Source organism: Carya illinoinensis, chromosome 5 (assembly GCF_018687715.1).
Source record: "Carya illinoinensis cultivar Pawnee chromosome 5, C.illinoinensisPawnee_v1, whole genome shotgun sequence".
In the NCBI taxonomy this organism is placed as follows: Eukaryota; Viridiplantae; Streptophyta; class Magnoliopsida; order Fagales; family Juglandaceae; genus Carya; species Carya illinoinensis.
The window spans coordinates 9,813,770-9,837,858 of record NC_056756.1 but is presented as its reverse complement, the minus strand read 5'-3'; the positions used below and the strand labels follow the sequence as shown (position 1 = coordinate 9,837,858).

General features: G+C 37.5%; 2 protein-coding genes across 4 annotated transcripts; one reads left to right on the top strand and one right to left on the bottom strand.

The window, feature by feature from the left end:
• Window positions 1–11,401: 11,401 nt before the first annotated feature.
• Window positions 11,402–15,300, top strand: LOC122311911 (rop guanine nucleotide exchange factor 1-like). Its single transcript, XM_043126681.1, has 5 exons — window positions 11,402–12,032; window positions 12,445–12,561; window positions 12,676–13,208; window positions 13,545–13,898; window positions 14,631–15,300. The coding sequence occupies exons 1-5, from the start codon at window positions 11,738–11,740 to the stop codon at window positions 15,057–15,059; spliced, it is 1,728 nt and encodes a 575-aa protein (XP_042982615.1). The 5' UTR covers window positions 11,402–11,737; the 3' UTR covers window positions 15,060–15,300.
• Window positions 15,301–17,078: 1,778 nt separating this feature from the next.
• LOC122311912 (F-box protein SKIP23) lies at window positions 17,079–23,378 on the bottom strand. 3 transcript variants are annotated; one of them, XM_043126683.1, is made up of 3 exons: window positions 22,040–23,378; window positions 18,071–18,138; window positions 17,079–17,535 (listed from the first exon to the last, which is right to left on the bottom strand). In XM_043126683.1, exons 1-2 carry the CDS (start codon window positions 23,264–23,266, stop codon window positions 18,106–18,108), a joined length of 1,260 nt encoding a protein of 419 aa, XP_042982617.1. In that variant the 5' UTR covers window positions 23,267–23,378; the 3' UTR covers window positions 17,079–17,535; window positions 18,071–18,105. The 3 variants fall into 3 exon arrangements, with proteins under 3 accessions (XP_042982617.1, XP_042982618.1, XP_042982616.1); XM_043126684.1 differs by having other exon boundaries at window positions 17,079–17,531; XM_043126682.1 differs by having other exon boundaries at window positions 17,079–17,509; window positions 22,040–23,377.
• Window positions 23,379–24,089: the final 711 nt, after the last annotated feature.

Genomic DNA, 24,089 nt, shown 5'->3' with positions numbered 1-24,089 from the left:
AAAGAACAAGCAAATACACAGGCACATAAAGAATAACGTTAGCAAGTTCAATCCAATCGGTTTGTGCGGGTAGTGCAGCCCAGCGGGTATTTTGCACAGGCCTATCAATTAGGTAACTCTATTTTAAATAGATTGTACGTTTGTACCATGGAGATGCTTAATTTACACATATATCTTATAAAAATAAACTTACAAATTTATATATTTATACATTGACATGTTTTAGAAATTAATTTTTATTTCAACAACTTTTATTGGGTATGCGAGTATATGTTTGTAAATGAATTTATTAGTATATTTAGCATGAATAAAGGAGAAAAAATTGCATAATAATAAATTATATTTGTAGTCTTAAGGTGTGCAAATTTTGCACATTCCATTGAAAAAAAATAGATAAATATAAGATCCACGTAAAAAAAAAAAAAATATTTTTAACAGTAGATCCTACTCTATTTAAAAGGGAATGTATGAAACTTATATACTTTATAACTATATCTAACATTATTCCATGTGTTGCCGGCATGTTTCGTGCACTTCTAGACTAGGTTCTCAACGGTTTGAATATTTGCTTTCTTGGGCCTGTGATAGGTGAGAGAGAGAGAGAGAGAGAGAGAGAGAGAGAGGCCTTGAGATGGCTTAAGAACTCTCTGATGCCATACCATGCAACATGGAGGGAAGGGAAGTCTTCCTGAAACTCTCTCTACCATAATGCCATTAATGTAGCGTGACCTTCTGGATTTAATCATTAATACAGCGTGATTCTCTGTTCTATTTTGGAGTCCTGTCCCTTCTATTTGGCATGTTTCATTCCATTTTCTTTGATTTGACTTCCCGCTTTTTGTGTAATGTCTTATTCTGACTCGAACAGGCATGCTCATCTTCCGTGAGTCACAGGTTCCGTTTCGGTTATTGAGAGACCCTTTGGGTCTGAACCAAGTCTCTTAGGCCCTCTAGAGTGTGGGGGACTTGGCTGATGTTGGGTCTGAGCCAATCTTCGTTGGCCTTGGGCCCTCGGCGAAAATTCCCCCAACACCACGAGAAGGCATTGCAAGCATCCTAATGGGAATTCGGCCTATGTTAAGGTGCATTTCCCGTTCGATTGTGTTATATTATTGAGTCAAGTCAAATTTGAGCAAAGTCTGTATACGTGTTACGTGGTTGTACCTTGTAGTATGGTGCAAATAATAACTGAAAGAATGCTCAAATAAATATACTATGAGAGAGGGAAAAAAAGAGAGAGAAGCTCTATACCTCACTTTGAGAGGACGCCATATTTAAACACATTTGTTCCCATCCAATCCAATAAAGACCTATTCACTCTGCTCAATGTTTTTTTTTTTGAAAGGGGAAACACTGTTTCATTTATAAGCGGATAATTACAACTTTTGACCTGTAAAATACAAATAAAAAACTAACCATTTCTCGCTCTCCAGCCCACAAATTTCTTTGCAGCTGACAGGGTCTTGTCCAATGCCTTCAGACTAACAGTCTGAGAGACAGGCCTCCAGACTACATGTCTAAGAGACTTAAACCTGTCTTAGACTACCGTCCCGTCTAAGACAGTCCATACAACTCCCCCTCCCATGAAGTGGAGTACAAAACTCTACGGACCCTCGGTCCTAGAGACTGTTTCCTGCTACTACCTAAAACAAACTAAAACTGAAAATACAAGAAAAACCAAACGTACAAAACACCAAGAAACCAACACAACACACTGCCGCAGAGGCAGTGAAAATACAACTAAAAACAAAACACCAACAGAACCACTGAAATGACGGAACGGAAAACACAAAAGAGGAGGCTGTGGTGTAGGAGGAACTGGAGGAGAGTCGACGGTCGGAGTGTCCTTTCCCACAGTCGGTAGCTGTCCCGGAGGAGCGTGGCGGCCACGCTCTAGAGCGTCCGAGATTTTGTCCTGCTCGTGCGGGCTACGCGCCACTCTGTTCGGCTCCGCGTTCGGTAGACTTGAAGATCGGTGGCTGGCGAGCATCCTGACGGGGCACGTGTTGGCGGACGACGGTTAGAAAGTTTCCCGATCGGCACTCCCCCTTATTTGCCTGAAAACACAAGCCATACACTTATTCACTCTGCTCATCAACCTTGGTACCACGACCCAAAATAATGTCCTTATTGTTATAAAACTATCGAAAGGAGAGAGAGAGAGAGAGAGAGAGAGAGAGAGAGAGAGAGAGAGAGAGAGAGAGAGAGAGAGAGAGAGAGATAGAACTCAAGAGAAGTTATGAAACTTATGAATTTCTTAAAGAATTCAACGATATATATAGGCGTACAAAGGGAACTATGCAAGTTACTATGCAGTACTATGCTGGCACTATGCGCACTGTGCGATGTCGGCCATTTACTATGCCAGTTACTATGCAGTACTATGCTGGCACTATGCACACTGTGCGATGTCGGCCATTTACTATGCCAGTTACTATGCAGTACTATGCTGGCACTATGCACTGTACATTTGATGGCTAGCTCAAGGTGGTCATACAATTTTACAATGTTATTTTACAACACTCCCCCTTTGGATGACCACATATAATGAATATGCCTCGTTAAAACCTTGCCAAGGAAAAACCCTGTGGGAAAAAACCAATGGCGAAGGAAAAAGAGTACAATATTCATGTGTACCGTAAAATGTTTTAAGATTGCCTCATTAAAACCTTGCGAAGGAAAACCCAGTGGGATAAAACCTTAGCGAAGGAAAAAGAGTACAATCAGCATAAGTCTTCAAGACGTTACTCCCCCTGAAAAGTGCATGATAAAAGGTCTTCAAGTCTCCGCATTCCAATGTTCTGCACAATCTTCTTAAATGTTGCAGTTGGTAATGTTTTTGTGAATAAATCTGCCAGATTATCACTTGATCGTATCTGCTTAACTTTAATTTCACATTTTTCTTGAAGTTCATGAGTATAAAAGAATTTAGGTGAAATATGTTTGGTTCTATCACCTTTGATATATCCTCCTCTAATTTGAGCAATACAAGCAGCATTATCTTCGTATAAAGTTGTTGGACTATCATTAATCACTGGAAGACCACACTTTTCTTGAATATGTTGGATCATTGATCTTAGCCAAATGCATTCTCGACTTGTTTCATGAATTGCAATGATCTCTGAGTGATTTGAAGATGTAGCAGATAGTGTTTGTTTGACAGATCTCCATGATATAGCAGAATTTCCATAAGTAAATACATATCCAGTCTGAGATCTACCTCTGTGTGGATCTGAAAGATAACCTGCATCTGCATATCCAACTAATTGTGGACTTGAACCATATTGATAAAATAATCTCATATCAACCATACCTCGAAGGTATCGAAGGATATGTTTAATGCCATTCCAATGTCTTCGAGTTGGTGCGGAACTATATCTTGCAAGTAAATTAACTGAAAATGCAATATCAGGCCGAGTGTAATTTGCAAGATACATCAGGGCTCCAATTGCACTGAGATAAGGTATTTCAGAACCAAGAATTTCTTCATTGTCTTCACAAGGACGAAATGGATCCTTCTGCACATCAAGTGATCGAACAACCATTGGAGTACTCAGGGGATGAGCTTTGTCCATGTAAAAGTGTTTCAAGACTTTCTCTGTATAATTTGATTGATGAATGAGAATTCCATTTGGCAAATGCTCGAGCTGCAGGCCGAGACAAAATTTCGTTTTGCCAAGATCTTTCATTTCAAATTCATTCTTTAAATATGTAGCAGTTCTTCTGATCTCTTCAGGAGTTCCAACAAGATTTAGATCATCAACATAAACCGCAATAATAACAAATCCGGAGTCTGATTTCTTAATAAAAACACATGGGCATATTGGATTATTCTCAAATCCTTCTTTCAATAGATATTCGCTAAGGCGTTTATACCACATGCGTCCGGATTGTTTTAACCCATATAAAGATCTTTGAAGCTTAATAGAATACATACTTCTGGATGTACTCAGATTAGAAACTTCAGGCATTTTATATCCTTCAGGGATTTTCATATATATGTCATGATCTAATGATCCATATAAATATGCGGTGACCACATCCATCAACTGCATATCCAATCTTTTTATAACTGCCAAACTAATCAAATATCTGAATGTGATTGCATCCATAACAGGAGAGTATGTTTCCTCATAATCAATCCCCGGTTTCTGCAGGAAACCTTGTGCAACAAGTCGTGCTTTATATCGCACAATTTCATTACTTTCATTACGTTTACGTATAAATACCCATTTATATCCAACGGGTATTACACCCTTTGGTGTTTGTGTAATTGGTCCAAAGACCTCTCGCTTTGCTAGCGAGTTTAATTCAGCTTCAATAGCTGATTTCCATTTTGGCCAGTCATCTCTACGTCGACATTCTTCGACAGTTCTTGGCTCAATTTCTTCATTACTTCTGGTAATGTCAAGAGCCATTTTATATGAGAATATGTTGTCGACAACAGTTTTATTTCTATTCAAAATTTCTCCTGTATTCATGAAATGTATCGAGATCTCGTTATTTTCAGGTACCTGTCCCTCTTCAAGGGAAGACATTTCATGAAATACCTCTTCAGGAGGTTCTTTCTCAGGAGATTTACTCTCTTCATGAGCATCGATTACTCTTATGGCCTGTGTTGGTATGGACTCTTCAGGAGTACCAAATTCATTTTGTATTTTCCTCTTCCGAGGAATTTTGTCCTTAGCACCAATAGGCCGTCCACGCTTCAGGCGTATCTTAGACTCGCCTATTGCTATTTTGGCAACTTGTCCTTCAGGGACTGCAATCCTTGCTGGAACATTAACAGCAGGAATATATGATTTTACCACACATTTAGTGTCAGTAAATGCATCCGGTAATTGGTTTGCAACACTTTGCAAATGAATAATCTTTTGAACCTCTAGATTACATTCTTTTGTACGAGGATCAAATTGGGAAAGAGTTTTATTTTCCCAAGTAATTTCTTGTCGTGCTTCAGGCACCGACTTCTCATTACACAATGTTTGTCGTGCTTCAGGCACCGACTTCTCATTACCCATTGTTGGAAAAATGGATTCGTCAAAATGACAATCCTCAAAACGTGCCTTAAACATATCCCCTGTAAGAGGCTCAAGGTATCTGATAATAGATGGAGAATCAAACCCAACATATAGCCCAAGTCTACGTTGAGGGCCCATCTTTGTACGTTGTGGAGGTGCAATTGGAACATATACAGTACATCCAAAAGTACGAAGATGAGAAATATTTGGTTGCTGACCAAATGCAAGCTGTAATGGTGAATATTTGTGATATGCTGATGGTCTAACTCGAATTAATGATGCTGCATGAATTATAGCATGTCCCCAAGCAGAAATAGGAAGATTTGATTTCATGAGTAAAGGTCTAGCGATTAGCTGAAGCCTTTTAATCAATGATTCAGCTAAACCATTTTGAGTATGTGTGTGGGCAACTGGATGTTCAACATCTATTCCTATTGACATGCAATAATTATCAAAAGCTTGAGATGTAAATTCTCCTGCATTATCCAATCGAATAATTTTAATTGGATAGTCAGGGAATTGTGCTCGTAGCTTAATTATTTGTGCAAGAAGTTTAGCAAATGCAGCATTTCTAGTGGAAAGTAAACAAACATGTGACCATCGACTTGATGCATCAATTAAAACCATAAAATATCTGAACGGTCCACTTGATGGTTGAATAGGCCCACATATATCTCCATGAATCCTTTGTAAAAAAGATGGAGATTCAAAACCAACCTTTGAGATAGATGGTTTGATAATCAATTTACCTTGAGAACATGCAGAGCATGGATATTCATTGGGTAAGATAATCTTCTGATTCTTTAGGGGATGCCCATACGAATTATCAATTATTCGTCTCATCATTATTGATCCCGGATGTCCAAGGCGATCATGCCAAGTCATAAATATTTTGGGATCAATGCACTTCTGGTGCATTACAACATGTGATTCAATTGTTCTCATTTTTGTATAATACAATCCAGATGAGAGGGCAGGCAGTTTTTCTAATACGAGCTTCTGGCTCGAAATTATTTTAGTAATGAGAAGATGCTCTTTATCGTCTTCGTTAATGGTTTCAATATGACAACCATTACGACGTATATCTTTAAAACTTAATAAATTTCTTCTGGATTGTGAAGAAAATAGAGCATCATCAATGCAAAATTTGGTGCCATTAGGCAACACTAAGCTCTTCCGGAGCCTTCAATTAGATTCGATGAACCGGAGATGGTATGAACATAGGCTTTACTCAATGTTAGATTTTGAAAATATTTTTTATCCTTAAGAATTGTGTGAGTTGTAGCACTGTCAGCCAGACATACATCTTTATTATTCATCTCGGAGATAGAAAGTTCATCAATAAGACTCATGATTCTACAAAATATATAAAACTTTCATTACTAAAAAAAACATTACAGAATAAAAATATTTTACAATAATATAAAGGAAATACATTAATTAAAAAGGAGCACTTCCATGATCAACTCTACCACTAGAATCCTCAAAGAAATCAGAAACATCAAGACTTGTAATATCTTCTCCATCTATAGAATTTAAAGCATATGATGGTTCAGTAAAATTTGTTTCAAATTTCTTTGTTTTTTCTTTTATGGAAGATTGGTATAAGTCAACCAAGTGTTTAGCTGTACGACAGGTACGAGACCAATGTCCAGTCATACCACATCTATGGCATTCATCTTCATATTTCTTTACAAATTTATTTTGAGGACCTTTGCCCTTTTCTGAGTTGAACCACTTCTGGTGGTACGGTGTATATCTATTATTTTTCCTTTTAGTGTGGTCACTTCTAGGACCTCCACTTCTATAGTTTTTCTTACCACGTCCACGCCATCTTTTTCTTTGAAAAGATGCACCATTCGCTTCTGAGAATGATGTAAATCTAGTTCCATTCACTTCAGGGAATGATATAGAACCAGTAGGACGTGACTGGTGATTTCTTAACAAAAGCTCATTATTTTGCTCAGCTAATAGAAGACAAGATATAAGTTCAGAATATTTCTTGAACTTTCGCTCTCGATACTGCTGCTGCAGGAGCACATTCGAGGCATGAAAAGTAGTATATGTCTTCTCTAACAAGTCATCATCAGTGACTTTTTTACCACATAATTTCAATAGCGAGCTAATTTTAAAGAGTGCAGAGTTATACTCACTAACACTCTTGAAGTCTTGCAACCTCAGGTGCATCCAATCATGACGAGCTTTTGGGAGGATTACAGTTTTCTGGTGTTCATATCTCTCCCTTAAATCATTCCACAAAATAAGTGGATTTTTCACCGTTAGATACTCAGTTTTTAATTCTTCATGAAGATGGTGCCGAAGGAAAATCATTGCCTTAGCACGGTCCTGCAGGGACCTTTGATTTCCTTCTTTAATTGTATCTCCCAGGTTCATTGCATCCAGATGGATCTCAGCATCAAGGATCCAAGATAAATAATTTTTCCCAGAAATGTCAAGAGCAACGAATTCCAATTTTGTAAGATTTGACATTTTCTACATATATAAATCAAGAATATAAGTATGTTTAATATTTCATATTCATTTTGAAAACTATAAAAAAATATATTGAAAGACTTACTTGAAGTAGAGGACTATTAGCTTCAAGATCGTCAGAACTCTCGTGCTGATAACGTGTTATAAAACTATCGAAAGGAGAGAGAGAGAGAGATAGAACTCAAGAGAAGTTATGAAACTTATGAATTTCTTAAAGAATTCAACGATATATATAGGCGTACAAAGGGAACTATGCAAGTTACTATGCAGTACTATGCTGGCACTATGCGCACTGTGCGATGTCGGTCATTTACTATGCCAGTTACTATGCAGTACTATGCTGGCACTATGCACACTGTGCGATGTCGGCTATTTACTATGCCAGTTACTATGCAGTACTATGCTGGCACTATACACTGTGCATTTGATGGCTAGCTCAAGGTGGTCATACAATTTTACAATGTTATTTTACAACACTTATTTACATTTACTCCTACATGCAAAATTATACTTTTTGCGGCCGTTGTAAGATTTAGCATTGAGACGGAAAATCGTAATCCCATTCGCGCTATCCGCTTTACGCTCCACACATCCTGCATCCGACCAGACGACCTATTGTTCATCACGTGCGTGAAGTTCCACGGTGGTCCTCATCCTCATCTATTCCCACGCGCCGATCCCACTTTACTATATTCTTTCCATCTTATTCACGCGCAATGGGTCCCATAATTCGGCACGGGGATTATGGTATTTAAATTTTTGTATCAGTCAACAGAGTGTAATTATTACTCTAATTAAAACCGGTATTTAATTCCAGCCATCCGATTCCGGTATTTTCATGACGTAACCCAAATCCGTCTCGAGGAGATCCGCCAGCAGGGATTCGAAACGTGGTAATATTTCCTGCTTTGGGACATACATGTCACGTGAATCTGAGGCCGCAAATCGTCAAATTAGAAAACGTGTTAACGTAAGACCGGTTGAATACGTAACGGCATCCGAAGAGAGAATACTCTCCTCCACACAATGTCGGTCCTTTATCATAGACAGTGGCCGACGAGAATTCTCTCGGTTCAGGTGCAGTAGAACCTGGACCGCTGATGACCGGTAGGACCCACATCATCTTGGATCTCGTCTTTCAACGATCTAGATTGTGTCAGATCGTACATTCAATAGTGGAATTAACGACAAAAAAAACGATACCTTACAACTGAATTACCATCCGTCTACCATTCTCAATAATATAATATTTTTTTAATATTTAAATGCGTCGAATCAAAATAAAATCGAACTAAAATTTCAGAAAATATATTATTTTAATATATAATTGTAAACAAATGGTAAAGTAGTAGTTAGTCTATTATTTTCAACTATTATAACCCACCCATAATGTAATAATTACGAAAGGATTTTCAAGAAAAAATATTTTTATTATAAAAGTTTTTATTTATTAAAAATATTACTTATTATCTTAAATTATATATTTTATATATTTTAAAATTATTTTTTATTTTATTTTATTATTAAACTAATTAAATTATTTTACTTATTATTTATATATCACATATTTGTTATAAAATATAAAAAATTAAAATAAATATGATATATAACATATAAGAATACTCGTATCATTATTCTTATTTATTTATTACAATTCAACGGTATTCGACCTTTGACTCCATTCATATCACTTAAGAATAATACTAGTTGTTTCGAGCAGCCTATCGAAAATGGATTTTGATACAATTTTTTTTTATTAGTGATTAAAAAAAATATTTTAATACTAATAAATTTTTAAAAATATTTAAAAAAATTAAAAATAAATAAATAAAAATTTGTCAGGCTACACCATGTGCTTTGAGGGTGTAGTACGACTCTTATCCAAATTATAGGTTTTAAGAGATGTTTGGATTGTAAGTTGAGTTGAAAGTTAAAAATAAAATAAAATATTGTTAGAGTATTATTTTAAAAAAAAAACTACTCAACATCCTCTCATTATCTTGGACATTAAATAATAGGTTCATAAGTGAAATATAATAAATAGTTTTTAATTATCTAATGTCATATGATTAGATGATGAGAAAAATAATAATAAATAATATTACTGAGAATAATATTATTATTATTTTGAGATTTGATATTTTTCATTATTTATAAGAATTTAGAAAATTTATAATGATCATATAAGATGAGTAGAAATGAGGTATGAGGACTTCTGAATATAGATTTCCAAAAAGAAATTTTACTAGTGACATAACATTTATTATTTAATCGAATGTGTAGTTACCCTCACATAGTTTAAGAATTAGAATTTGTATCCTAATTCAATCATGATTTTTGAAATGAATGAAACTAAATACAATCTCAACCATGAATCTCAGTTTAAGATAAAAAATGAATGAGACTTGGGGTGGAGATCCCATAGCACATATCTGATAACGCCTCGCCTTAATCAAACTATCCGGGGAAAAAAATGAAAATAATTGAGTGATTTTAGATACAAATTTAGGATGTTTAAGTTAAGAATAATATTACATATAATCATAAAATGTGTAAGTATCGTGTAATTATTTTGAAAAAGAGTGAGATATTATTAAATAATTAGTTTTTTTTTATATTGGTCCCGTATTTACTCTTTTTTTTAAAAAAATTATGCAGTATTTACGCATTTTACGATTGTAAATATTATTTCTCTTAAATCAACTACGGTTTTTGTTTTTTATAAACGAGCAAGCACAAATTTTAAGCATAAAAGCCTTAAATTCTTGTAAAAATATTTTGACAATGATGCTTATTATTTTATAAAAAAGTGCACAAGAGTTGCATATTTAAAGTTTATACTTGATTATCCCTTAAAGAAAAATTATATTTATAAATTGATATGAAGAACTAAATTGTTTATATGATATAATTTGATTTAAAAAATAAATTTTAAAATTTAAATATTACAAATCAAATCTTAACATTGAAATGATGTGGATATTATGCTCTACATACTGACATGAAAATGAGCTTTATTATTTATCAAAAAAAGAAAATAAAAATGAGTTTTACTACTTATCATTCTACACATCAATACATTAAATACTATATTTTTATTTATTTATTTATTTTAATTTTATTTTTGTTAAATTATTTAATTTCTTTTACTCATAATTCCTATATCATATACTTGTTAAGAAAAAAAATAAAAGAGTAAAAAAATATGTATGATTAGTGGTATAAGGATAATGTGTATAATTTTTCTTTCTCCTTATACCTATAGTTGGTTAAAAAAAATTATTTTATTATTTCCTATGTCAAGTACTAATATTTAATTTGTTATTTTTATTTTTTATTTAAATACATTCATATTTATATATAATATAAATCTATATTTAAATTAAATAATAAAAATAATAAATTATATATATTATATGATATAAGGATGATGATTAATATTTATCTACCGGATGTTGCTTCGTCCACGAAAGATTTCAATCGATCAGTTAATTTTTCATTTATTTACTTTTTCTTTTATTATTTTTTAAAACTATTTAGACATTTTAAAAAAATAATAAAACAATCACATTTTCATTTAAAAAATAATAAAAAAATCGGTAGACTATGTGGCACTAATGTTTTCCTTATCTTGCTTACAATATACTATGGTTCATGACACGACATTGCCAGATGGGAATCGACGATAGAAGTTTACGTCCACGGAAAAAGGTGGGCCTCTGGGTAAGAAGGAACGTCATAATTAAGGAGGGTGCAGAGTGGGACCGGGTGAAAAGTGGGCGTGTCGGGTGCTAAGCCCTGCAGACGCCGTCCCTTTTACTTTTCTTGGACCTTTTGCTCCCATCAATAACAGAAGCAGCAGTGGCACTATTAGCACTTGGGTCCACTAGCATTGCCAAACCATCGCCAGTTTCACAGAGAGAGAGAGAGAGAGAGAGGATATGTAATATTTGTTTTATAGAAATATAGCGGGAGAAAGAGTCCGTTGGGAGTAAACCTATCTCCGAGAGAGGCAGAGAGCTTTTCTATACCCGCTTTTTCTTTTTCGTCAATCATCATCTTCACATTACCGCTTCAAACCACGCGGCCCTTTTTATTTTTATTTTTTTGTTCTAGTTTTGGGTTTGGTTTCGCTTGAATTTGCTACGCTGCATCGCATTGTAGCAGATGTCCACTTGACTGCTCGAGATCCGTGTTGAGACAGTCCGATCTTGGCAGTGGAAATGGGAAGCATTTCAGAGGAGGAGGAGGAAGACGGGTACGTCTCCGACCAGGAGCAGAGCGAGCGTTGCGGGAGTTACAGCTTGAGCGCTGACGTCAGCGAGTCCGAGAGCTGCAGTAGCTTCACCTGTCGGCGGTTCGACGCCGAGTGCGGTGCATCCAGCTCTATCACCTCCTCTCCCCGTCCCCGCGTCCATAATTTCGGTCTCAAGGCGCCAGTGATGCTGCCAGTAATTGGAGGCAAGGATGTGGTGCTTTGGGATCAGAAACCTGAGAAACGGGAAACAGATTTGTCCGGTAGTCCGTTTCTTTTGTCTTGTTTATTTTTAGTTATTATTGAATGTTTTAGCTCTAAATTTGTTACTAAACTGGGACACTGAGACACAGTGTGCGCTTAATTTTTACTTTGTCCGAGTAATTTTTTGTCTCCTCTTTAAACTTCTGGCGTCTCTGTTTGTTTCCTTTCAAAACAAAAAATTCTGAAACTCAAATTATTCTTTTACCGATGCACTGTATAGTTAACACGAAGCATGATGGAAGAACATGTGGCGTCAAATTATTTACTGCAGTTTTTTGTTTTTGCCAAATTTACTCCAGCTTCTCTGCGACCAAGCAGGGTCTCTACCGTGCATAGTTAAGCTGAGATCTCAGTCTTTATAATTTTTGAAGAACTTTAGTGTTGATTTTATTTTTTATTTTATTTTATCAGAGTTCGAGATGATGAAGGAGAGATTTGCGAAGCTTCTTCTCGGTGAAGACATGTCTGGAGGAGGGAAAGGAGTGTGCACTGCCCTTGCCATCTCAAATGCCATCACCAATCTATCTGGTCAGTCAGTCAGTCAGCTGTCTCTGCTCTTCCATATATAATATATATGTGTATGTGAAACTGTTCCCTGGTAATATCTTGGTTTGAATACTTTGATTTTGTTTTCCATGGCAGCTACCGTGTTTGGTGAACTGTGGAGGTTAGAGCCACTTGCGCCGCAGAAGAAGGCAATGTGGCGTCGAGAAATGGAGTGGCTCTTGTGTGTCAGTGATTCCATAGTGGAACTCGTCCCCTCGATACAACAGTTCCCTGGTGGAGGCACATACGAAGTCATGGCAACTAGGCCACGCTCGGATTTGTACATAAATCTACCTGCACTTAAAAAGCTTGATGCGATGCTGCTTGGCATACTTGATGGGTTTTGTGATACGGAATTTTGGTATGATGATCGGGGGATGGTTGTGGGTGAAACAAAAGATTGTGATGCTTACACATCGCGGGGTGCTAGGCCTTCAGTTAGGCAGGAAGAGAAGTGGTGGCTACCGTGTCCAAAAGTACAGCCATGTGGGTTGTCAGATGGTGCAAGGAAGAGGTTGCAGCAGTGTAGGGACTGTGCAAACCAGATACTGAAGGCGGCCTTGGCAATTAATAGCAGTGTGCTAGCTGAGATGGAGATCCCCAGTGCTTACTTGGAGACATTACCCAAGGTATGGGTTTCCACGCTGGTTAATTATGATGTTAACATGACACAGTTAGCATGTACAAGTCTGCATGCATTTCATCGGATTTGTTTCAGATATTAGTCTGCATCTGACCCATTTACCGTGTTTGCAATTTATAAGTGGTCTATTATAACCAATTGCTGGTTGTTGGAAATGGTTGTTAATGAAGGAGATGTAGGTGGTTATATACCTGTGGCTTTTTTTTCCAAATGGGTCTACAATCCCCTTTACCAAAAAAAAAAAAAAAAAAAATATAGGGGAAAAAACTTGTTCTTGTGCATTAGGATATTGATTCCTTTTGTTGTTTGATTTCAATTGCAGAGTGGGAAAACTTGTCTTGGTGATGTCATTTATCGCTACATAACTGCTGAGCAGTTCTCTCCAGAATGTCTACTTGATTGCCTGGACCTTTCATCTGAGCATCACACTCTGGAGATAGCTAACAGGATTGAGGCAGCAACCCATGTCTGGAAGCAGAAAGACCAGAGGAAACTCGCAACTCACATGAAATCTAGGCGCTCATCTTGGGGTGGCAAGGTCAAGGGCCTTGTTGCTGATGTTGATAAGAATAATTTTTTGGCCCAAAGAGCAGAGACCCTCTTACAGAGCTTGAGGCTTCGATTCCCTGGCCTCCCACAAACTGCACTGGACATGAACAAGATCCAATACAATAAGGTATTATGCTCTCATAAACTTTTATGATCTAAAAATATGACATCTTACAAATAGATTCACATGCACAAACACGCATTATTTTGATTATTGATGCCAAATATGCGGTGGCTTAATTTTTTGGCATATTTACAACAAATATCTGTCACTGTTATTTTGGTTTTCAATACTTATAAAAAAGAATTTGGTTGTCAATACATTGTGGCTCAAATGGTGCAGTGAGGAAATGGGGTTTCCTGGAAAGTTAGGGGAATTGTGATATTGAAAGCTTTGGTGCATCCTTGTGCCAGTACATACTTCTAACTATATATTCTTCTTGCCATAATTCACGATCAGAACATGCTTGGTCTGTAGTAAGTACCTCAAGAGACGCAATAGTGAATGATTGGTCATTTCCTTGATTAAGTTTTGTAGTTGGACCATTTTAGTGGAGCCTTAAGAGGACAAGTGACGGATCTTGGTCTAGGATGGGAGTGGGGATAGGGAGGGACAGGATTTCTTGGTCTAGGAAATCGCCTACTTCCCATTACAGTACAATTGGCAAATCTTTCTGAGTCTTATTAGTGATGAATGGGGAATTTGATTTAGAGTTCTTTTTTGTTCCCTTCTTCTGTTTGAAGAAGCTTCCCACATTGTCTTTACCAACTACCATGCTATGACCATGCAGTATCTTTTGGGAATAGATGGTAGGAATTTTCCTGTGAAGTAAAACATGTTAGAAATTTTCTCTGGCAGGATGTAGGGCAGTCAATTCTGGAAAGCTACTCAAGAGTGATGGAAAGCTTGGCGTTTAACATAATGGCCAGGATAGATGACGTTCTCTATGTAGATGATGCGACCAAGCAATGTGCTGCAGCGGAATCAATGTCCATTTTCAACAGGGGAGGTCTAGGTGGTCTTCCTATTCAGAAAAGAATGTCTCCTAGCCCCTTCTCAATCCACCACACTCCGCATGGCTCACCATTTGCGACTCCAACCTTCTGTTCTACACCAGTAATGGGAAGCCCTGGGAGAGCACATTCCTCTCGTAGGAGGACCACTCCTAAGGATGCAATCGATTTGAAGTCTGAAAAAGTAGTCGTTGCTGATTTAGACCGAGTTTGGTCATATACTGGGAACCTCAGTGCCAGAAGGGTTCCGGGAAATGCTCCGGAGCGAGACTGAGTCTGAGTAATTTACCCTTCTAGGTGAATTTAAGTTAAACAGTTGACTTGAACTAACAAAGAAGTTGCAGAGGTGGACTGAAAGCCCTGAGGATGTGAGAACGAGAAATCTGGGAGGGGGTAATATTGTATATTTTTAGCAATACAATTAGGATGGTTTAAAGTTTTGACATTAGATCACGAAGTTTTATTAGGTGATAAGTGAAAAGATTATATATTCTCATATTTTTAATGCTCTTAAATTTTGTTTCCTTTTTTTATTAGAATTGTTATAGATACAAAGAGATTATACAAAATAAACTCATAAATTAACGTGGTTTCATGAAATTCATTAGATTTATTTTAAAATAAAAGTAATTTTATAATTTGATATATCACATCAAGTTACATCTATTTGTGGATTTGTTTTTGCAGAATCTTTTATAGTTAAAGTATTTTCCTTTTTTCCTTCCCCATGTCAAAAGCCAAACTCGCGCTGCCGTTGAGAGTAATGGTATTCATGAGTACGCACTGCAAACTCTTGACGGAAAGGGGTCTTACTCAAAACTATGCACAATCACTTTCAGCCCAAGGTAAATCTTAAAGCATTCAAGAGGGCAAAGCAAGCCATGCCAAATGTTATAATTTCTTTCTGTCCGGACTAAGAAACGCCAAGAAAGCAACCTTCTAGCTAACCTACCAACACCGATGCATTCACATTTCACGCGTATAACCCCACTCTAATTTACTCGAGGCATCCATTCCTGTCTGCTGTGAAAGCGACATTTGATCTTCGTTTAACATAATTAAGTCCCGCAAAGGACTCTTCGGTTGTTAATACTTATTATCGATGTGAAATTTGCAATCTTAAACATCTGATCCAGCAATTTGTTTTCTTCTGGGCCGTTTAGCTGGTTTGGTGATTCAACCACTGCATGTGTCACCATATCTCGGACCTCACCCTTCCAAAACAATTCAGAAGACGTAACCATGTTGTAGGATTTATTCGTCCAATTATTGGAATGGAATCTCACGTCGAGCATTAACAACGAAAGAGATCGATTTTTCTTTTTTTTTAATTTAAAAAAAAAAAAAAACCAATTTCATAGGATTTCCTCTCTCCTGGGTCGAGGATCCCACCCAAACCTCGTCCTGGCTTACTCAGCAGCCTTCCCATTCCCACTTACGGCCGTTACATGACCGAAATGTTTTACCTATGCAGACACACCATTTGTCTTTTCGAATCACCTGAAGTTGATCCTGACAAAACTATTCTTTGTCATTATTTGCTCAAGATCAAGGAAGACAAGCACGGGAGATTGCACCTTCTGAACCCACTTACAAGTTCGAAAAGAAGAACTCCCATGGCATTGGACATCAGAAACTTCCGAATCTTTAAACTGGGTGATAAGATTTTTTCAGCTCATGCGTGCATGGAAATCACAATGAAGGCTGTTTTCCCGTGCTTGAGTTCTAAATGTGAGGATTTCTTATTGGCCAGCCTTGCTCGTGGCAAAATGATTGTTTATACGTCGGGAAATGAGCAATGGAACATGATTGAAGAACAGCCAGTGTGGTACGATGACGCGGTTCTGTTTAAGAACAAGATTTATTTAAAGCACAAGAACAACTGTTGTTGTCGATTCAAAAGAAGCCTTTGGAAGCAAGTTTGGACTTGGTCTTGCATTGTGCGTTTCCCTGCAAGAGGAACATCTTGGTCGAATGGAGTGGCGAGTTGTAGTTGGTTTCCATGTTTATGCTGGTTTGTCGCCTGCAGCCTGTAGGGTTTCTGTCCTGGAAGTCAAGGTGCCGAGATCAATTTCGTGGTCAAGTTTGAGGAGGTCAGAAGAAGTCGGTTGGGCTGGAAAGCCTGGGGGATGGAGTGCTATTTTGTGGTGATCGTTGCAAACTTGCAAGTTTTGTACCTCAGCTTCTGCTTTTCCTAGGTATAAGGGAAACTGCATTTTCATTAGTGAAAACGTCTTCGAGTCTGGAGGTGGATATGATGATACAAAAAAGTATTAAATAATAGATTGAGATCTTCAGGAGGAAAATGAGCATCTTTCGTTAGTGTAGAAAACAAAATACAAAAATGTTCTTGACTAAAGTTAATTTTTACTTAACAATCCTATCCTCTTAGTGCTCCCACCGCCTCTCAGAAGCAGAGCCGTTGCCAATAGCTCCCCCCTGTTTCCCTCTCAAGTCTCATCTGTGACAATACATTATCAGAGGCCGAGATTTGCTAGAGCAACAACTAGGAGTCAGCATCTCGCAATTGCTTAATTAGGCGCCCCCAATCGTTCGACACGGTTGAACTCTGTTCAAGATATAATCTTTACAGGAAGTCAGATTGGTGCCGTTCCATGTCCATCACTCCCACCTGTGATTTTCACCCCCAACAGCACCAGCGCGGACAGATGTTTAGAACAAGTTCCTATTTTTGCTACCGTCCGAGCACTTGAATCTGCGATTCTGCAGAGGGAAAAGAGCTTTTCTGGCTAATGAGAAAGTTACTTGTCAGAAACACATATCCAGAGCATATTTTGAAACCCGTCAGTCTTCAACATTGCAAGAGGACATCAAACAAAATTGGAATGTTTATTTGGTTTTTTTTTTTGGAGGATGGGGGGTAGTGTATTTTTAGTGTTAGCATATGCACAGTTTGTTCAAAGGTAGAATTGCAAAACTCCAAAGCTATGAAGAACAACCATTTACCATATGCTGATGGCATAGAGATTATTTGAGGTGGTGAAGAATTTCAGAAGTAATCAATTGTGAGAAATATAGTTCCTCAATGGCCAGGAACATGTTTTTATCCGTGTTGCCTGGCTCATTTTTGTAATAAATGGGAGTGTCTTGAGTCACTTTGTGAAGTTTGGTAATCACCCATAAAGAAAATCATGCACTGATCCAATTCCATTGCATATAAGCAAAATAATGCGTAAAAAAGGATTTTAAAACACCAACAGGTATTAGTTAAGAAGCATTCACGGCTCCAGATCCTAGCAAACACCAAGCTGTTTTTCAATTTACCTGACGGCCATAAAACCACGAAGATAACCATCACTTTACAATGCCAGTTCTTCTAATTGATTTTGCACCTGTAGCAGTCAGCAAATTAGCACTTCAAAAACCATTATATATCAATGAGAAAATATTTATATGCAAAATTAAAGAAAAAGGAATTTCCACAGGAATACTGGTTGCATTTCACTAAGCCATGTCAATGTATATTCAGTTTTGATATCCATGAACACCTGATAAATTGAAAGATCAGAACGTTGGTCTTTTCTCAAGAACTCTCTTTCTCTCTCTCCCCAACTTATCCTGGCAACTCTGCCTCCCCCCTTCTCTTCCTCTTCCCCCCCCCCCCCCCCCAAAACCAAAAAAAAAAAAAAAATCTCTCTCTCTCTGATTCAGCCACCCAGCCTGTTTGAAGAGATAAACACAGCTCAGGCCATCCTTCCCTCACCCCACTCATCCCCAAGTTATTTGCCTCAAATAACTGCTGCAATATGCTCAACTAAACATATCTGAATCAGGATGAAGGAGGCTTGAAACAGCTTCGGTTTTTATCCGCTGTCATAGACCTCTTGCGTAGATCAATGCTCTAAGAGGTTGCACTGCCAAGTACAGGCAATGCTTCTGTTAGCATACAATGGGAGGAAGGATCCCTGCTGCCCCAAGAATGATATTACTCAAGATCCATCCTCGGAGCCAGCCTATCCAGTCGATAATAATAAAATCTAGCCCTGCAAATCCATAAGCTCAGGAACAAATGATTTGAATATGTTTGATCAGCTCTGAAGCCCTCCGAGCTGCCCATGGGCAAACAGAACCCACGTCCTGGGATTACAACTAAGGCACGATGCCTCAACTTTCTCTATTACTTAGTAGTACAATAATTACTTGAGCATCCCTGCTAACTAAGAGCCATTCAACTATAAACGTTTCCATCTCATGGATGACAAAAATGATCAGTCTGCTTGAGGTTTACCCAGTTTATCAGGCTGAGTAGTAGTTAGCCATGTTACATTGTGAAGGATGACATTATGAATGTATTTCTGAAATTTCATACTTTCATGAAGTTTGGGAAAAGTATCAATGCCACTTTTATAGCCTTGATCCCTAAAAAGGTGGGGGCAGTATCTATGCGGGATTTTAGGCCTATTAGTTTGGTTAAAGGGGTCTACAAGATTATTTCTAAGGTGCTGGCCAATCGGATGAGTGTTATTATGGGAAGAATTATATTAAAGTCACAAAATGCTTTTGTGAGAGGTAGACAAATTTTAGATTCTGTGTTAAACAGCAAATGAATGTCTGGATCACAGAATTAACATGGGCGAATATGGAGTTTTGGTTAAATTGGATATCGAAAAGGCTTTTGATCATTTTTGTTGGAAGTTTATATTGTATCTTCTTGGCCATTATGGTTTCGGTGAGAGATGGCGCATGTGGATTAAGCATTGTATTTCTACACCAAGATTCTTCATTTTGGTGAATGATAATCCAGTTGGTTTCTTTAATAGTTCTCGTGGTTTGAGGCAAGGTGATCCGATATCCCATTTTCTCTTTATTCTTGTCATCGATGCCTTGAGTAGAATGATTGAAGCGGCGGTGGGAGCTAGCTTTTTGTCGGGTTTTAAAGTGGGCTGTGACTCTCGGAGTAGTGTGATTGTTTCTCACCTTCTTTTCGCTGACGGCACATTGATTTTCGGTGAAGCCAATCAAGAACATCTTTGGTCTTTAAGAGCTCTTTTGTTATGTTTTGAAGCTGTGTCGGGGCTAAGAGTTAACTTAACCAAGTCTGAAATTGTTCCGGTGGGTTCAGTTCCATATATTTCTGATCTGGCTACTATTTTGGGGTGTAAAACATCTTCGCTGCCAATGTCATGTCTTGGTCTTCCACTAGGTGCAGCACATAAATCTGTCTTGATTTGGGAAGGTGTGATTGAGAAGATTGAGAGGAGATTAGCCAGCTGGAAAATAATAAATTTGTCTAGAGGGGGTAGAATCTCTTTAATCAAGAGTACATTGTGCAATCTCTCAACATATTTCCTTTCTCTCTTCCCTTTACCAGCTGGGGTTTCTTCAAAAATTGAAAGGATCTATAGGAATTTCTTATGGGGAGGTAATGGGGAGGAAAAGAAATTTCAATTGATAGTTGGAATAAGGTATGTCAACCGATTTCAAATGGTGGTTTGGGTGTGCGTAACTTTTTTTTTTTGATAGGTAAATAAATTTTATTGATCCACGTAAATAGGCCAAGCCCGAGTACACAGGGAGTATACAAGAAAAAAGCCTAGTTACAATCTAAGTGCTACGGATAGTAGCAGAAAAGTCACTAAGACTCGTTCCATTCAAAACTATAGTAGATGCCCAAAGGAGTAGAGTGTGAAAGAAAAAAGCTCGAAAAGCATCCGGAGAACGTTCCTTATTCTCAAAAAAGGGTGTGAGTAACTTGAGGCTGTTTCATAAAACCCTTTGTGGGAAATGGTTATGGAGATACCATTTAGAAAAGAATGCTTTATGGAAAAATGTGATTGATGTTAAATATGCGGGTATGTGGGGTAGTTGGTGTTCAAATGAAGTAAAAGGTGCTTATGGGATGGGTTTATGGAAGTCTATTCGTATGGGATGGGAGGAGTTTGTTAAACATGTCAAATTTAAGATGGGGAATGGATCAAGAATTAGTTTTTGGCATGATTATTGGTGTGGAGAAATGACTCTCAAGAATGAATTTCCTTCTCTTTTTCAGATAGCAAGGCAGCAAGATGCAACTGTGGCTGCTTCTTTCTCTTTTTTGAACAATTGTATTCATTGGAATGTTGACTTTGTGAGAAATGAAAATGATTGGGAAGTCACTGCCATTTCAGATTTTCTCTGCAGATTATATGGGTTGAAGTTTGTCCAAGGCAGTACTGACAGCTTGTTGTGGATTCCTGAGAGAAATTTCAGATTTTCAGTTCATTCCTTTTATAATGCTATAATCGGTCATGGTGTAAGTGATTACCCTTGGAAAAGTATTTGGAAAGTTAAAGTTCCAAATAAGGTAGCCTTCTTCTGTTGGCTTGTGTCTCATGACAAAATTCTGACCACTGAAAATTTAAGAAAACGTGGTCTTTGTATTGTTGATTGGTGTTATATGTGTAAGAAAGATGGCGAATCAGTTAATCACTTGTTTCTACATTGTGAGGTGGCTAAAAGTTTGTGGAATGTTATTTTTGGAAGGTTGGGTATTTCTTGGGTGATACCAATGCATGTGGTGAATTTACTAGCTTGACGGCTAGCTTGTTGGAAGTATGCTGGGCGGTGTTTCCTTATTACTGTTATTTGGAGAATGATTCCTTTGTGTTTGATGTGGTGTCTACGGCTTGAAAGGAATGAGAGATGTTTTCAAGACAAAGAACATTCGTTGGAAGAAATTAGGGATTTTTTTCTCAAAACTCTTTTATCTTTGGGCTAAGGCTTTTGTATCGAATAGTGATGAATTGTTGGAGTTTTTCTAATTTTTTCCTTTCTTCTTAGATGCTGTATGTAGGTATTTTCTCTTATATACTTTCTGTGTACTTGGGCTATGCCTATTTACAATAATAAAATTCTTATTAACTATAAAAAAAAAAAAAAAGATCAAATTCTCGCCTGTCTGGCACAGGGAAACCTTCCCAGCTTTGAGCCTTGGCCAAGAATAAAACTAACAACGATAGAGTGTGAGTTACATTCAAGTAGTAAATCAACATGACATAACCTAGAGCAAAAAGGAAATGGAGCACAAATCAAGTTACGAGTTTTTTGTACCAACTACCAAGCATTGACTTGATAGCTATTAACGTCGCATCTAAAGAAAAATGTCCACTACAATGAAAGCAATGAATATATGCTAAAGATCATATGAGCATACACGATTACTATAAGAAGCTCATACCGATGAACGATTCAAGCCATGTAGGAATAAATTAAACTAACGAAAAAGCTTCATTAATGCCAAGAACAATACTTAACTGCCACCGGTGTTGCGGTGGCCCAATTTGGAGGCGGCCAGAACAGCTTCGAATACTCGGGAAAATAATCTAAAGGTGCAATACAACCGTTATCTAAATCAAACACGCCTATATCACGCTCCTTAAAAACCACATCACCACCACTAACACCACCTTCTTCACAGCTCATGTAGAAGAAATTGTCCGTAAACAAAATGCAATTCCCTTTAATGCAACCTGATAACTCCGACACTGAGGCCGAAAATGCACAATCATCCCCCAAGAACAACACCCGATCCCCCAAGCTCCTCACCTCCACCCACTTCTTCCCCTCAGCCTCCAACCTAAAAACCTTAAACCGAACCGTCCTCTCCCCCACATACCGATCATAAACCTCTTCAACAATCTCATCGCCATCACCATCACCATCACCAAAACCTACGTCCCCCACACTCAGATACATATCGACCAACAACAACTCACCATTGGACTCGACCAGAAACTTCTTGTCGCCGCCAAACACGGGCTCCGCAACCAAACCCACATTCAACGACAAACCAACAACTACGGCCCTCCCCGTACCATCAACCGCGTAAAATTCCCCTCTGAACAAAACGACATCGTCGTACGGCGAAGGCATATCGGGTATTATAGTCCACCGCTTATGAGCCGACTTGAACATAGCCAATTTCCCTGAAACATGAATCGTGAGCAACGCGAACTCATCGGCTTCTTCGCAGCCCGAGCACATGAAAACTACTTTTTCCATGTACAAGTTTCCCACATCGCCCAGAGCCTCGCCGAAGGGTCGGAAATTCATATAGTGGAGAACGTATTCTTGACCCAATTCCAATACTTTGAGGTCCGACAGGTTCATTACCTTGGGGAAAGATTTTGGTAAGGGCTTGAGTTGGAACCGAGAGAGCGGGTTCAGGAAGCGCATTCGATCGGGATGGACTTCCTCCACTTTAACGAGCCAGGAGGAGTCGGGGGGTGTTTGGGAACGAGGATTAGGGAATCCCATGAGGAACACGGTGCGCCTGGAAAGCTGGAAACCCCAGGTAGAGTCAGGAATTCCATCGTTAGGTAGGAAAGGGAAACGACCAGGCAAGCGGCGGCGAGGTCTAGGGGAGAAAGAGGATCGCCACGAGGAGCAGACGGATCGGAAACGGCTTTGGTAGAAGGGGCTGTGGAGTTGTTGGGCGATTAGGTATAGAAGTTCTTTGGGTAGCTGAGACCAGTCTGCCATTGGGTGCCGGAGGAGAGGGAGGGGAACCTTTCTCAGGTAACGGTGGGAAAAATTGGGAGGAGGAAAAATAAGGGAAGTATTAAGATTAAGGAAAATTATATAAACAGTAGTTACCTATTCTAGTTGTAGTTAAATTTGTACTCAATAAAATACAGATAAAATCTACTATTTATATTTTATGACCTAAAAATAATGTTATTTATCGTAACTTTCGTCATTATATCAATATGATTTTAAATAATTAGTTGTTATGTTTATTACTAGTTTATCAATTACATTCTACGCCAAAAAATATTAAAAATATAATGATAATTCACAATAAAGATGATGAGATATTTCTTAAATTTAAGAAAAATAAAACTTATAATCGTAAGTATGTAATTACTATATAATCTTTTTATAAGACATAAAAAATAATAATTTTTTAATAATAATTTTTATTAATTTTTAAAATAACAGTTTGACATTTACATACTTTATAATTAATAACATTATTCTAAATTTAAATACCTCAATAAAAAAATAATGACAATGGCCGACTCAAAGAAAATGGTCAGACCATATTGAGAGGCGTGATTTGTTGCCACTCTATAGGTGGTCACGGCGAGTACTACCTAGGTCGAGGTGATCGGATCATCTTTCATGGGAGGTTGGAAGGAGGAGCTCCCTTGTGTAAATATTTATGAATAGAAAAAATATCTATTTTTTTATTATTATCTCGTTATTTTATAATATAATATAAGATGATAAGTTTATAAGTAAAATATAATAAATAATTTATAATTATCTAATATTATATTATAAAATGATGAAAATTAAGATA

Bases quoted from the DNA above. Each gene is read 5' to 3' on its own strand.
- LOC122311911 (XM_043126681.1), top strand. From the start codon at position 11,738: ATGGGAAGCATTTCAGAGGAGGAGGAGGAAGACGGGTACGTCTCCGAC. The intron at 12,033-12,444 runs GTAGTCCGTTTC...TTATTTTATCAG, and splicing joins ACGGGAAACAGATTTGTCCG to AGTTCGAGATGATGAAGGAG. The intron at 12,562-12,675 runs GTCAGTCAGTCA...TTTCCATGGCAG, and splicing joins TGCCATCACCAATCTATCTG to CTACCGTGTTTGGTGAACTG.
- LOC122311912 (XM_043126683.1), bottom strand. From the start codon at position 23,266: ATGGCAGACTGGTCTCAGCTACCCAAAGAACTTCTATACCTAATCGCC. The intron at 18,139-22,039 runs GTTAAGTATTGT...TGACTGCTACAG, and splicing joins CCACCGCAACACCGGTGGCA to GTGCAAAATCAATTAGAAGA.